The 15,612-nt window shown below is 43.4% G+C and overlaps 1 protein-coding gene across 1 annotated transcript; it reads right to left on the reverse strand.

The window, feature by feature from the left end:
* Positions 1-1,459: 1,459 nt before the first annotated feature.
* Positions 1,460-13,608, reverse strand: ZMPSTE24 (zinc metallopeptidase STE24). The gene is made up of 10 exons (XM_063177352.1): positions 13,471-13,608; positions 12,150-12,296; positions 10,829-10,915; positions 10,121-10,237; positions 9,663-9,815; positions 7,602-7,743; positions 6,761-6,921; positions 4,882-4,986; positions 4,034-4,177; positions 1,460-3,251 (listed from the first exon to the last, which is right to left on the reverse strand). The coding sequence occupies exons 1-10, from the start codon at positions 13,585-13,587 to the stop codon at positions 3,027-3,029; spliced, it is 1,398 nt and encodes a 465-aa protein (XP_063033422.1). The 5' UTR covers positions 13,588-13,608; the 3' UTR covers positions 1,460-3,026.
* Between the last annotated feature and the right edge of the window lie 2,004 nt (positions 13,609-15,612).

Consider the following 15,612-nt stretch of genomic DNA (forward strand, 5'->3'; position numbering starts at 1 on the left):
GCCCGACGTCACATCCGGGCCCGCCGGCAGCAGGGGGCGCTGCCGCTCCGCGGGCGGGCCCTGCGCCACAGCGCCCCCTGCAGCTCTGGGGTCGGCCTGGCAGCCGCGCCCCGCCCGCGGAGCCGCCGCCGCTCCAGGGCCTGAGGGGGGCCCGGGGAGCATAAACGGGCACGGGGCTGGCACTGAGCGGACACAGGGATGGCACTGAAGGGGCACAGGGTTGGCACATCGCTCCCGCGGAGCCTGAACGGGCACAGGGCTCGCACATCGCTCCCGCGGAGCCTGAACAGGTACAGGGCTTGCACATCGGCCCTGAGGAGCCTGAACGGGCACAGGGCTGGCACTGAACAGGTACAGGGCTGGCACACCTCTCCAGAAGAACCTGAACGGGCACAGGGCTCGCACATCGGCCCTGGGGAGCCCGAGCGGGCACAGGGATGGCACTGAACGGGCACAGATCTTGCACATCGCTCCCGCGGAGCCTGAAGGGGCACAGGGCTGGGACACCGCTCCCGGGGAGCCTGAAGGGGCACAGGGCTGGCACATTGCTCGCCCGGAGCCTGAAGGGGCACAGGGCTGGCACATCGCTCCCGGGGAGCCTGAAGGGGCACGGGGCTGGCACATTGCTCGCCCGGAGCCTGAAGGGGCACAGGGCTGGGACATCGCTCCCGGGGAGCCTGAACGGGCACGGGGCTGGCACATTGCTCGCCCGGAGCCTGAAGGGGCACAGGGCTGGGACATCGCTCCCGGGGAGCCTGAAGGGGCACAGGCTGGCACATTGCTCGCCCGGAGCCTGAAGGGGCACAGGGCTGGCACGTCGCCCCCGGCCGTCGCACACCGAGTGGCCCACACGGCCTCGCTGCCGCTCCCCAGCCTGCGCGCCGGCCCCGGGACCCAGAGCAGGAAGGAGCCCTGTGGCCGTACCAGTCCTGTGTGTACAAATGGAAGGCCTTGAAACTTTTTGAAAGGCAGACGTTTATGCCCGTTTCATCACAGAATGGTTTGGATTGGAAGGGACCTTAAAGATCATCTTAAAGCATGGGCAAGCACACCTTCCACTAGACCAGGCTGCTCCAAGCCCTGGGCAACCTGTGCCAGTTCACCCTCGGTAAAGCATTTCTTCATAATATCTGATCTAAATCTACCTTCCTTCAGCTTAAAGCCATCCATCCCTGTCCTGTCACTCCAAGCTCTGGTCAAAAGTCCCTCTTAGCTCTCTTGCAGCCCCTTTATGTGCTGGAATGGGCTCTAAGGTCTCCCTGGAACCTCCTCCAGGTAAACAGCCCCAGCTCTCCCAGCCAGAGCAGAGTGGCTCCAACATCTCTGTGGGGGAAACATCTCTGTTTTTGCATACAATTTTTACACAAATTATTTTCTCAGAGCACACTTCACGTTTTCCATAGCTTTGCACCAGCCATCAGCTCATTCAAAACTTGACACACTTATTTATCCTTCTGAATTGACAGATTCAAGTTAATGTTTTTATTTTCGAGGGCCTTTTATTAAATACAGTTCACGTGACAAATATAGGCTCTCCAGATTTGTAAAACTGTCTCCTAAATCTGCATCGATAGCTTAGCTCCATATTTGCTGGGGTATAAACACAATTAGAATAAGGCATACAAAGGGCTTTCAGCAACATCTTGTTTCACCCAAGACATCATTGTGCCCATCATCTTGTAAGGCATTTTTCCCTATGATCAGAAAAACAAATGTAAGCTAACAGTAAAATAGATGAGAATATTCTGACATGTGAAATAATGACAATTTGCTTTGATGACTCCTCTCTTTGTATAGAGCTGAGCAGAACTTTTTAATTTACTACAGATAGAAAATCTGATTTTTATATGGAGTTTGTATATTCACACTGGTTAAAACATTCGTATGCACATGCAAACACATATTTTATTTTTACTTCAACAAAAGTAAATATAATCCTATTTTTCATCAGAAAAGTCTGAGATAATCAATGCCATTTCCAGGTTTACCCACTTTTTTTCTTCAGTAACTGATGTGGGCAAACTGTTTCCTGGGCTTTTTATATGTAGGAATTTTTATATATAAGAACAATGATGAAGAATAAGTTCAGCTACTATTTCAGCTGGATTCATATTAATGAAAAATCCTCAATGGAATGGAGGATAAGCCCCTTCAGAATCCAAGTGTGGCTTTAATACACTGGCTGAGCAACTGGACACTATGCACAAGAAATCTAGGCAAAGTACAACAGAAATGGAGGAACTGAGATGTGGAAAAAGGGAGAACAAGAGAGAATTAGCAATTTTCTCAAATGTGAGGGTCTCATTCTGATTCTCTGTAATATTCTCTTCTCCCTTCCATACCCCCAGCAGCCTGGGGCAATAGGAGCAGCCTAATCCTACTGTAATGCTACTAAATAATAATATAATAATTCTCATTTTCAAGGAAGACATGGTACATATCCTCAGCTATAATTCATCCTTCTTCCCACACTTCAGAGAAAGAAGGTTTTATTAAGTAGCATTTTTCATTCTGACAGACAGGAATGCAGGAGAAAAGCCTGCAGCTGAATTCAGCTTTTTCAAACACACTGGCAAGCACAAGTATCATTGTACAGGAAATCAAATCACCCAAAGCCTCTTCACTGTGAAGAGGGTGAGACTGGGAGGGTTCACAGAATGCTGAGAATAGAAAAAGGATCAAAAGCAATGTTCAAGGCATACACAAACTGAAGAAAAAGGTGCTTTGAAGTCTACACTTGTTTTCATCCCTTTAAAAGTCTATACTATGATATGGAAATAAAAGTCAGTGTGGTGGGTGGGGGGGGAAGGTCTTCACCCAGCACTTTTTCTAAATTAAATTCCACAGTTTTGTTTTTGTTAAAAATAAGTCATTTATAATTTAATACCTGTTTCAGGATACTCAGATGTGTGGTGCTGTTAACAGCGTGCTTAATTTGCATTATCCATTAAAAAAAAAATTAAAAAGCAGCTCTGAACTTTGCTTCTGAGATGGAAGCACTGTCTCTGAAGCAGCAATCACTGCTGTCACTCTTGCTTTGCATCTTTCAAGGCCTGAAGTCTTTCTAAAAGGGGTGGGTGGGAGTAATGCCACATTGAAAAGATCCAGTCAGAAACAGGGAATCCTAAATTATCTTTGTTTAGCTTGATCAAAGCAGAATATAAGTCCTTGGCCTTCCCAAGTTCCTTGGCAAATGCATCTGCTTGAAACTCAAATCGTCGGCTTAATACTGTCAAACAAAATGAGAGAACCTGTGGAGAGAAATGCATTAAATTATTTTAAAATCCAGCTATCTGCAGATTCCTTCAGTGACAGTAAATTACTAAAAATATTTAAAAATTATTTAAAAACGATTTAAAAATTATTTAAAAATTATTTTTAAATGATTTAAAAATGATTTTAAAATGATTTAAAAATATGCTATCTGCAAATTCCTTCAGTGCCAGTAAATTATTAAAAATTATTTTAAAAATTACTTTAAAATTACTTTACAATTACTTTAAAATTACTTTAAAATTCAGCTATCTGCAAATTCCTTCAGTGCCAGTAAATTTTTAAAAAATATTTTTAAATTATTTTTAAATTATTCTAAAAGGATTCTAAAATTCAGCTATCTGCACATTCCTTCAGTGCCAGTAAATTTTTAAAAATTATTTTTAAATTATTCTAAAAGGATTCTAAAATTCAGCTATCTGCACATTCCTTCAGTGCCAGTAAATTTTTAAAAATTATTTTTAAATTATTCTAAAAGGATTCTAAAATTCAGCTATCTGCACATTCCTTCAGTGCCAGTAAATACCACCAAATCTAGCTTCCCACATCCCACACGTTGCTGTGGCTGCAGGCTGATCTCACTAAGCTTTATCCAAGCCACACCTGAAACTGGGAGTGCTGCCCAACATGCTGCACTAAGCCTGATTATCAAAATGAGACACCCAACACAGCCCCTAGAAAGTCAAACTGCCCCTGACAAAACAGAATCATTATTTAAATAGGATGATACTTCAGAGTCTATGTCTTGAAAACAAGTTACCTCATTGTAAGGTGAAAAAATGAACTGGAAAATAATCATCAAGCCTATCAGGGTAGGCTGGGTGTCATAGAAACCAAATGCAGCAAAGAGTTCTTTCTGACCAATTAGCACAGCAAACAGGAAGAAGCAAAGGAAGGAATTCATCTGGAGAAAAGAAAAAACATTCTTGATTAAGGTAAGTCATTACATAGCATCACATTATAGATTTGCACATGGATGTGACTGTAAAAAAATATTTTTTAGATTACTTTTGAACTAATACACAGAGAGGAACAAACAGTTGGTCTTCACCTGCTTTCTGAAAATGTAACAGTACAAGAAGCACTGTTTTCTGCCAGGGAGCAAAAAACAAATAATGAAGGGAGATGAAAAAGCAGAAGAGAAAAGAGAAGGGAGTACAGGATAGAACCCATCTCCCTGGAATTAAGTACAGGTTCTGAAAAGTTTAAAGCCAAACAAAATGTGTCTGTGTTTTGTTGCACTTCTGTTCCTGGAAACAACCTGGGCTTCCATCCAAGCTGTGCAATGTCCTGTTCAAACACTGTGCTTGCCTGGCTTTTCAGAGCCAGAGGCAGGGCCATGCCTTACCAAGTTTTCTAGAGGGGGTGATTAGCTGTCCAAGTGGCTTTTTGGTCTTTTTAGAGTAAAATAGAAGATGCCAGAATATTGTTTGTTATTGAAATACACAGAAGAGAAAAGAAGGATGGCTGTGATCCAGAGCAATTTCCTGTCACACAGTGTAAGTGTATCAGGTGAATGTACACTAACAAATCTGGAAAAGGGCATTTGGAAACAGCTGTAATTACAGATGCTCCAGGAAAAAAAAAATCCAGTTTAAACTAACTTACCTGGCTGATGATTATATTTTTGACAGTATGACCTAGTTTCCAGTGACCCAATTCATGACCGAGTACAGCCAGAACTTCTTCATTTTTACATCCTTGTTTCTTATTCTGAGGGAATAACAAAGCAGAAGTATTATCAGGTATGTCTGAACACAACCAAATGAATTTCTTGCTAATTTGTTTTTTCTTGATCACCTAAGTGTCCCTAGATCAGGCCATTCCCTTCTAATACCAGAAACACATATACAATTTCTTGCTAAGCCTTTTTCATGAAGATACTAACAAAAATACAACCTTTTAAGGTTAAGAAGATTTCTACTACGAGGTGGTGTTCTCTTATTTCTATATGTGCAGACATGCTGATGCAAACCTGAAAGAACACTGAGAAATTTGTCTTCCAAATGCTCTCCCCTATCCCTTCTCATCCTGTTTCTTTACTCAAGCAAAGCATGACACTGGAAACAGGAATTCAGACTTTCAGAGGGGAATTGAGAGCAAAGCCCTGTTCCTACTTTCCTTTAACACCCAACATGTAGCCTTCCTCCCCAGGCAGTGCTGCTCCTTTTAAAAGGAGCTGTCCTCTTCAAAAAGCCCTATGACACGCCTTAAAGCTGTAATTAGGAAGGACATCTGCACCTTCACAGCTCCATTAGCAAGCCAGAAGCAAACACAAAGGCTGGAGAACCTGTTGAAATGGAACACACTCTCATTATGACTAGATCAGGTGAGCTCAGCATGCCCTCCTCTCAACCTGCTTCTGCAGTGTTTGCCAAACAAAACCCTGGATGCATTCCACCCTGGTGGCATTCACATTCTCTGAAAAATCTCTCTGCCCAGGATTCTTCTCCTGGGAAGCTGAGAAGCCTCAGAGAAAAGGAAAACAATTCTTATCTCATTTGCTTCTCCTGTGTTGTGCTCATGTGGAATGTGTTTGGAGATAGTTTATCCAACATGTGATTGTTTGATTGCATTCTGGTGTGAGTTGTTTTCACTCTTTGGCCAATCAGGGCCAAGCTGTGTCAAGACTCTGGAAAGAGTCAGGAGTTTTCATTGTTATCTTTTTAATATTCTGTAAGTATCCTTTCTGTATTCTTTAGTATAGTTTAGTATAGTATTCTTTAATATAATATAGTATTATAAAGTAATAAATCAGCCTTCTGAGAACATGGAGTCAGATGCATCATTCCTGCCTTCATCAGGACATTCCTTGCAAATAAATACCTGGACATCACTGACATGGTGTCAAGGAACAGATCCAGACATTGGCCTAACCTTAGGCTGCACAAGGCCATTTGTCTTTCTCAGAATAACTCCTTCAGGTTATTCAGAAAGTATTCTATTAGCTTTAGTGATTTCCATACTCTTCTGAAGCCATAACAGCTCCTCCAGCAGACTCAGGCTGTGCAGCTGCACATGAAAGGAGAGGCCAGGGCCAGGCCACAATCCTGTTCTTGAGCAGAGCATGGGAGGATGCACATGTGCAATCTGTCTGTCCTCCTGCACCAAAACCTCTGCACCCAGTAAAAGTGACAAATGACACACTAAGAATTAAAAGTATTTCCTCAAAGGGAACCTGTGGTATGGCAGTCTCAAGAGAAGATGAGCTAAAACCCTGAACAGGTCCCTTATTCAGACCTAGTTTTTACATGCAGGGAATGAATGTTTTGCTAAAGCCCATGTGGATTTTTAGAGTCTCTGGTGCTATCTGCACAACTCACACAGCCCAGAAATTCCAATCAGCAAACCAGGCATACTTTGGTGTTGAAATCACTAGGCTTTGTGTATTAGCAACTTACTCAAGACCTTTAAAATATATTAGAAAAAACAAGGGACTATCTCACCAAGAAATTAATATAAACAACACAATGAAAGACAAACTCACTTTGGTTTTAGACTTTGTTTCTTCACTCTCACCATCCTCTCCTTCTGCTGGTTCTTTGTTCAAAGCAGAATAGTCTTCCAGGAGTGTGTCAAAGAGTACTATCCTCTTGTTCTTGAAGAATCCATAGAAATAAGCATTGCTGTGGGAAGAACGCTTAGAACCTGATGGGGAAAATTTAAACACCATGATCTGAATAATCTCATGCACTGAAGCCTGCACAGTATGACAGATCAGGTTTTTCCAGAGGAATTCTCAAAGTCCCCAAATGCACTGTAGACAAACTCAAGCAGATCTGTTTGGAAGGTGAAGCATATTCTAAAGTCTAAGTAATGATGACTCCAATAGGGAAATGTAGCACGCAATCACTAAAAGCAACAAAACCATAAGAGCAGTTAGGAACATCTAATGTCCAAGAAGAAAAGCTAATCCTATTACAATTTCAGATTTAGAGTGGAAAGAGCATTCTGAATTGACACTGCTCCAGGCAAAGAATCTGTGCCAAATTATGTAGAATTCTTTCCAATGTGCCAGCAAAGGTGAATGGAAACAGCTATTCCTTTTGTTTTACAGTTCTAAAATTATAACCTTGACTATTTTTGTGCTTCCACTCCTGACTGAGCTGTGCATTTCCATTCCACAGACCCAGGAAAATGCTTCCAACCAGAAGATGAGTTCAGGTTGTGCACTGAGCTCCAGGAAAATGCTACAGACATTGGCAAGTCCTGCAGTATCTGAGCAATGCAATCAACTGCCCTACTACAGCATCCACAATCAATGCTAAAAACCCCCCAAATTTAAAATTACAAGGCCTTTTTATTTAAAAAAAATAACAAAACCTCACCTTCAACAACATACACCTTAGTTAGTGGGAAGTCAATGCTCTTTGCCATTGTTTCAATTTGCTGCTTGAGCTCTCCCTCCGGAAGCGGAATGAATTTATCAAACAAAGGTGCAATGTAGTCTGCATAGATTGTAACCAGCACCTGCAACACATGCAGACAGTAAGAACAGGGCATGCAAACCTGTTTAGTACTAAAGGTGGGTAAAAAGTTCAAAAAGAGGGCACAACTTCAGAAAAAACACTTGATAAAGCAGAGTCCTGTATGAAGTGGGATCTATGGGCAGGCTATGGGCTGCTTTGGTGGCCAGTCCCAGCTCACCAAACTGCACAAACCACATTTCAGCAAACTGTGCACAAACCACCTACACACCTGAGCAGAACTCCTGTGAACAGGGCAGAAGACAAAGCCTTTGGGAGCAGGGGCTCATCAGTGAAAGGCTGTCACTTCCACACACCTCACCAATCCTAGAAAACTCCAAAGTGCCTCATACTCAGCTGAAGAGATGAAGGAACCAAGAGACAGAAAAGTGGGACTAATTCCTGCTAACTTGCAAAACAACTGTCTAAAAAGAGGCAAGAAATTTTATGTCCCCTGCTTTCTTTCTGTCTCCCAGCTGTCTGCAGGGCTAAGGCACTTGTTTGCCTGATGCCTCTGGCTCCACAATGACTGATAGCCTTGACCTAAAAACATCACTACAGTGCACCTGCATCTCCTCAAACTGGCATCAGCTGCAGCCCAGCTGAGAAAGCCAGAACTAGAATAATGTGATGGAAAGGAAAGCTGAACTCCCTTTCCTCACACTCTGTGTGGATCACCACAATATTATTTTTATTTATTTGTTTTATAAGTTGAGTGAAAAAGGAACAGGACATAAGAGGCAAATGGAAATCAGTATTAAATTCAAAATTATCTTGATACATTTTACTTCACTGAAAACAGTGGATTTTTGCCAGTGTGTGCACTGCTGAAAAACTCCAATGAAATTGAGAATCAGAAAAACTGACTTTTGCAAAGTCACAGCAAGTGAGGGCAGCAATATGAAACACCACTAAAGTTTTGTTCATGTAATTTTTAGGGGCTTAAACCTCTACAGATGTTTTGCAGAAGGTGTAGGAGGGTACTTCATAGAGCAGAAATCAGCTTTTCAGTCCAGACTACTGTTTCAGTATGTGGGGCCTAATTTTCAGGTTTTATCTCAGGTCATTGTGTCATGTCTTGGTATCAGCAGGCATGACAGACTAGTAGGAGGATGCAACTCTAACTCTGATTACAGAGTTATGGAACTGGAATTCTTCCCAAAACCAGACTCTAAAGGGTGAATCTAACACCTCTTAGGATGGTTTTGCATGTCTAAGGCTGTTCAAACACATTAAGTGAAACCCTATAAACTTAAACCCTGAAACCCTATAAAGCTGCACTGAGGTGGCAACACCAATTGTCTAAGCATGCACTTAACCTCAGGGGTGGAGGGGGCTCAGAGGGGAAGAGTGAGCCACCAAAATGTTCTTTCAATACAGCAGTTTGCAGCTCTGCCAAGATGTTTTATTTTGTAGTATAAAAGATAGACCAACCCCTGTTATATCAGGTTCTAAAGTATCTGTAGAATCTCAGAACAAAATCTACATGGACAGTTCAATGGGATGGCACAGGCAGAGCAAAAATAAGACACTAGTTTGTGATAGGAAAGAGAGAGAGGAATGTGGCTTCAGTTGCATATGTTCTGGTTCTCACCTCTATCAGGAGAAAGGAAAACAGATCCCCACATAGTGCTGTATTTCCAGTACCTATTCTAAAGCTTTATAAGTGCTTCTCTTTCAATTGATGAAGACACTACAGTATTAAATAGATTAGATATATATGACATTAATGTGGACAACTAATATGAGCTATTATTCCTGAACAAGTACATTGAGAGCAAGACACTCTGTTAAAGTTTGTAGACATTAAAATTCACAGGAGATTTAGATTTTTTTTTCATTTCCTTTTAGCTGCATTCAGCATGCTGATCCATGCCAGTGAGCTGGAGTCTGGAAGAAATCCAAACATCATCTCATACTCACCAAGGAAACAACTAATGTGAAGAGCCAGGCATAGATAAAAAAGTAGTCTCCCCCTATTTTAATAATGTAAAGCAGAAGGGATGTCACTGGCAACAGAATGCACTGAGTCACAACAAACTTCTTGATAGCATCCTTAAAAAAGAATCCCAGTGTCTGCAAAGAAAGGATAAATTGGATCAGTGACATCAATGTAAATATTAATATGTCATTCTGGTTAGCGAATTGATCCATTCAGTTAAAACAAAACAGCAATGCCAGAGTCATAAGAAAATCAGAGTCAGTAAAAAAGGAGCTCTCCCAGTAGCTCCTTACATTTACACAGACCCAAGCCCATGCAGATGCACTCTCCCTCAGTAAGGCCTGACCCAAACCATTATTTTGTGTTGCACATTCATTAAGGACCAGTCTGTGTAAGCAATCTGAACCAATGTGGTCACTACAAGAGCTCTCTGCAATACCTGTTGATTGAAGCCATGTTTCTCTTCTATGACAAATGTATTATACAAACTCCATGGGAGACCAGTCAGTGCACTGAAGAGTGTTGCAAGCAGCAGAAATACCAATGACTGAACAATCTAAAAAACAAAACAAAACCACCTGATATTTACTGACCCGTTCTAACAAATATTCCAGGTGTTAAAAATGGCTTTTAGGTCAGTGATTTAACTGAAACCAGTTAGATTATGCTGGATAAATTCACAGAATTAAAATGTTCATAATGACTAATTATTGCTCACTGTAATAGCTTACTAAGGATTTGGAGCACAAATCTGGATACATGCCTCATCCACAGCACAAAGGTAACATAAGCAGTAGATTTAAATTTCTTACCCTTTTAGTGTGCAGGTAGATCAATTCTAGGATTAGTAAAAAGAAAACACTCAAATAAAGAGCTCCCAAAAACCAAACTCACCATCTCATTTGACTCAAGCAGTAGACTTTGCTTTAACACATAAGGCTGTTTTAATTAGTAAGCTAATTTAAAAGCAAGCTAATTTACTGTCACCAGTTCTCAGAATGACGGAGTCATTGTGTGCACCAGAAAGTATCTGTCATTTTTACTCTATTACAGGTTAACTAAATCTCACTTTTAACTAAATACCAATTTAAAAATAATTATTGCAGTAGGGACCAAATACTTGCACAGGAATTTAAAGCCTGCTTACCTCATATTCTGGTCCAAACCCAGCACGACCAGAGATCTGACCAGACAGTTTCCATAGAAAAGGAATTCCTCCACAGAGGAGAATCATCTTCAAAACAAAACCACATACCACAGAGGCAGTGTGAAACACACTGTCATCTTAGCCTACTAACATTTCAGCACAAGAACCTTTTAAGGGTGAATAAGATAAGTTTTATAATTAGCTTTTTGCCAGCCCTGTGATCTTAACAGTGATAAAACAAGCCTGGAATATCTGGCATTAATTAATACCTTACAAAAGCAGAGAGCAGGTAATTAATTATTTTTCCAGTGAAATACAAGCATATTTCCAAACCTGTTTTCTGTACACTTGGCCACTGTACTGGCTTAGACATAAGGTGTATATTTGTGGTTGTATAAAGAGGAGCTGCCCTCCTCTCCTAGAGGTTCACCTGAGTTCCCTGCCCAGAGAAAAGCACCAGTTTCACTTTCAGTACTGGAGTTGCTACAGCCATGTTGAGGAAAGCTCTGTGGTCTCCTCCTTGTGCATGCTCCCAGCATCTCCTGATGTACTGGCTGCCAAGGAAGGGAGTGAACATCTGGGGTACATCACCATCAAAGAAATGCCCAAGCTACAGCTACTGAGGCTCACTGCAGCTCACAGCCAGGCCTGGCAGCATTTCTCAAACAGCCCAACTTGTAAATATTTCATGGTTGCTTTCTTAGCAAGTGATGCATCTATATATATAAAAATCAGTTTTCAAGCAAGCAGCCTTCCAATATTGATGACACCAGAGGTTTATCTATTTCTTTCTTTTGAAAAGGCTTACTCTTACAACCTAACAATTAGGGTGCATTTTCAGTGTCAGGAGGAGATGGAAAGGACCAAAGCAAGTGTGGTGGTTTTAAAAGCTTAATGGAGAAATGAAAGCCACTTCAACTGCACTTTTTTTTTTTCTCTTTTTACCTTCTACTTAAATTTTATCTAAAAATGAAAGTAGTTGCATTCCTCCAAACACAGGGAAAGGTCTGCATTTTAACAATTTAAAATAATTCATACTGCTTAATTATTTTGCAATGGAAACTACTATAGAACATAATTAAAATGTAAGCTAACACAGTAGTTGTGCAGTATGACTCAGCACTGCAGAAAGAAATTACATGCTTTCTGAACAATTACTTCTTTTTGTGTAGCAAATACAGCCACAAACAAAACCAGAATATAAATGTCAGTGTTCACCATACGACACCAGAATGCCAATGGTGCTGCTGCATGGGTTCACTAAGAACCAAAGTACTTCACAGTTTAGGTACATTAAAAATATCACATGAAAGGTACTTACAGTGCCCTCAACTTCTGAATAGAGGCCTGACCAAAAGCTGAAAGTACTTTTGTCCAACTGATAGAGGCGAGATTTTTCAAATGTTTCTGAGTCCATGATCTGTCCCAGCTCCTGGGGTACATGTGTTGTTGTTCTATACACCCGCCGCTGAAAAAGTGAAGACAAAACTTAAAGTTTACAGCTAATATTTTAAAGGAGATAAATAAGATTTTAAAATAACACATAAAATGATCCCACGGGCCACCACAGAAAGTTAAAAAGAAAAAACAACACACAAAGGAACAATTATTCCTAAATTCCGGTTTTCTATGAAGTTCTAAATATAAAACTGAATCATAATTATTATGCTGTAACCAGGAACTGAACTGCTGGCTTAATAACTTATCTATGTGTGATCAAATACAGATCACACAAACTGATTTTTCCACAGGATGTTACTTACCACACCACAGTTAACAACTCGGCTCATTTTGAAACCAAAACCCCGATCCTCCTGTGCAAACCCTGTGACTTCACCAGAACAGAGCTACAGAGTGGCTGCACAAACGAGGTGCTATTTCCTTTTCAGTAAAGAACTTTTCACTTGAAAATTTTTTAAAACTAGAAGTCTTTTCCCTCAGCTGTCTTGTTTCAGTATACTTACGCATTCTTTAAGGAAAAGCTGCCTACCCTTTGTCACCTCAAAACACATTCTGTCCTGTCCGTGGCATCAGGCTGCATGTCCGACCCCGGGGCTCACACACCTCGGTGTGTGGCTGCTACTAAACCTGCCAGGTGGGCAGGCTGGGGAGGGACATGTGGCTGTCAGGGAACAGCCGGGACCTGACAAAGGGACCCTCCGTCCTCTATGCTGTATTCTGCAATAAGAAGCGGGGCTGGGATGTGCCTTCCAGGGCGGCCATCGCTCGGAGGCTGCCAGGCATCACCTGCTCGGGGCCGTGCTGAACGGCGGCCTGTGCAGCGCTTCCTTCCTCTTTCCTTCACCGGTTCAACTGTCGCTATTTAAACTCACGCATTTCCTCATTTTTCCTCATATCGCTGTCCCAGGGAGGAGAACCGAGCTGCTGGGGGTGCCGAGCCGCCGTGACCCTACCGCACTCACCCCACTCGCCGCTGTGAGCGCTCCCACCATCCTCTACAGCGCTGAGGCCGCCCGGGACAGGGCCGAGCCCTCCACAGGCGGGTGACAAACCCCGCGTCCCCCGGCTCCGGCTCCAGCCCCGGCCCCAGCCCCGGCCCCGGACATCCTCCACGTGAGGCCGGGCTGGACCCGGCACAGCCCCGGCCCGCCAGCCACCGTCCCCGCCAGAGCCCCACCGACCTGCCGGTGCGCCAGGAAAGCCTCCCAGAGGTAGACGGCCCACGAGAAGAGCAGGACGGAGCAGAAGATGCGGCGCTCAGCCGGCAGCTCTGCCCACAGGTCGCCGGACAGCGCCATGGCCGCTCCACCCGCCGCACGCTGCGGCGCCGCCTGGCGGCCGGAGGAACCGAGGGTGGGGCAGGGCGGGGCGGGGCGGCCGCGGCGGGCTGGGCTACGTGAGGGGCGGCCGCGGCAGGCTCTGGGCTGGGCTCCGTGAGGGGCGGCTGCGGACTGGGCTCCCTGAGGGGCTCCATGGTGGGCTCCGGGCTGGGCTCCTTGAGGGGCGGCGCGGCGGCTCCGGCTGGGCTCCATGGTGGGCTCCGTGAGGGGTGGCCGTGGGGGCTCCATGGCGGGCTCCGGGCTGAGCTCCGTGAGGGGCTTCATGGTGGGCTCCGGGCTGGGTTCCGTGAGGGGCTCCCTGGGCTGTGTGGTGGGCTTCTGCCCGCTCGGGCTCAGCTCCGCCCGTCACGGACACCCCAGTGAAGCGCGAGCAGCACGGCGAGGATCTGAGCAGGTGTTTAAATTATATTTCTTTGGTACAAGTTACTTAGACCGCGCACAATAACGCATATAAAGCCTCATTAGTACTTGTCTAAAACCGTTTAGAGAAGCACTAAGAGAAGTACAGAAATTATCACTGACTGCTGCAGGACTTGCTGGTTTATTAAAGCCGAAATGCGCACTTCAGATTTGGCCTGTGTAATGCTCGGTGCAGACAGCACGGTGCTGCCTGGGGACAAGGTGCCATGCAGGGACTGTGTAACCTGACAAAAATACAGTAAGAAGGGTGTTAACATTGAGCCACTTCTAGATAAGGCATTCTAGTACCAGTCATTAACTTAATTCCTACCAGTCTAAAGTATAACAGAACATGTCTGTCGATTTTTAGTCATTAACTTTTAATAAAATAATGCCAACTTAATGTTCTCATTATCTATTAGTTATCTTTTTTTAACTAGATAGAAGAATGACCTGTCAAATATATTGAAGCCCAGCGTTTTCTGTAACCTAATATATCCCTGCAGAAGAAAAGAGTATATGAGGAAGTGCTGCTGGCTCTGCTGAGAGCTCTGCTGGAAAGAGAGAGGTCAGACTGGAATGTCTCTCATTGTAAAGTTTTTTTTTTTTTTACTACCCATGGGAACATGGCAGGGCAGCCCACAACATGTTTTTGTCCTACAAAATCCACACACTTCAAGACAACAATTTAAAAAATGGAAGCATCATTCCCTGTGAACTGTGTTTGTTTTCTGAGGTATCTGCTCTTCACATTAAGAATTTTTTTTTGGAAAGTCAATGCAAGGGTGTTCCTTTAGTGCAGAACAAAATGTTTCTCCCATATGCTTGAAAGCAAGAAGCTGGAAATGTTACCTCATTTGTAAGACAAATTCTGGTAGCACTTGGGAGGGAAAATGATGGCCTACCTCATGGCATGAAAACAGAAATAAGACAGTAAAAACTCTTCAAACCTTTACCCTTTTGTAGCTTTCTTCTCTGATACTCATGTATGCTAGGCAATTAGATCAGATAAAAAAGCCCAAGAGAAAATTTGCATAAGGATGTAGGTTCAAGCTGTACATTTTTGATGGTGTGACACCTATTATCTCATGGAGACATTACAGCATTTTGTAGATGATGGAGTTCAAGGACTGAAACACACTGACAGTGTCTGAAATGGGAAATATATAATTTTTGCAACAAGAAAGAAGCTGACCAGTGCTGTAGTGGTATCTTTCAGCTGAAGTATGAACACTCTATGAGCCCACATTACTAAAAGTCCTGGCAGTGCATGGAGTGCAACACAGGAAAATGCCTCCGAGCTGCTTTTGTGCAGCCCAAAGAAGCTCAACCATTTCCTAAATACAACTCTCGGACTGAGGAATGTTGCAGGACTTGTCTCCATGCCTGGCAGACAGAAATGATTCCTGTCTCTGTCTTGTCCTGTGGTATAGCCCAGCCTATGGAAAGAGCAGCAAGTGAACAGAAGGACCCTGCTCAACAGGAACAGGCTCTGTGACAGCAGAGGGGCAGTGAGTACCAGTGTGCACTCTGCAGCCTGCACTGTGTGTGCTTTGCAGGCACACAGGAACTCATTTGGCAAAA

The sequence above is a fragment of the Melospiza melodia genome, chromosome 27, assembly GCF_035770615.1.
Source record: "Melospiza melodia melodia isolate bMelMel2 chromosome 27, bMelMel2.pri, whole genome shotgun sequence".
Taxonomy (NCBI): Eukaryota; Metazoa; Chordata; class Aves; order Passeriformes; family Passerellidae; genus Melospiza; species Melospiza melodia.

What these genes read in the sequence shown, in the direction of transcription:
- ZMPSTE24 (XM_063177352.1), bottom strand. Translation starts at nt 13,587, where the DNA reads ATGGCGCTGTCCGGCGACCTGTGGGCAGAGCTGCCGGCTGAGCGCCGC. An exon ending in CTTTCCTGGCGCACCGGCAG is followed by an intron (nt 12,297 to 13,470) that starts GTCGGTGGGGCT and finishes TCACTTTTTCAG; the next exon opens with CGGCGGGTGTATAGAACAAC. An exon ending in AAAATATAATCATCAGCCAG is followed by an intron (nt 4,178 to 4,881) that starts GTAAGTTAGTTT and finishes TCTTTTCTCCAG; the next exon opens with ATGAATTCCTTCCTTTGCTT.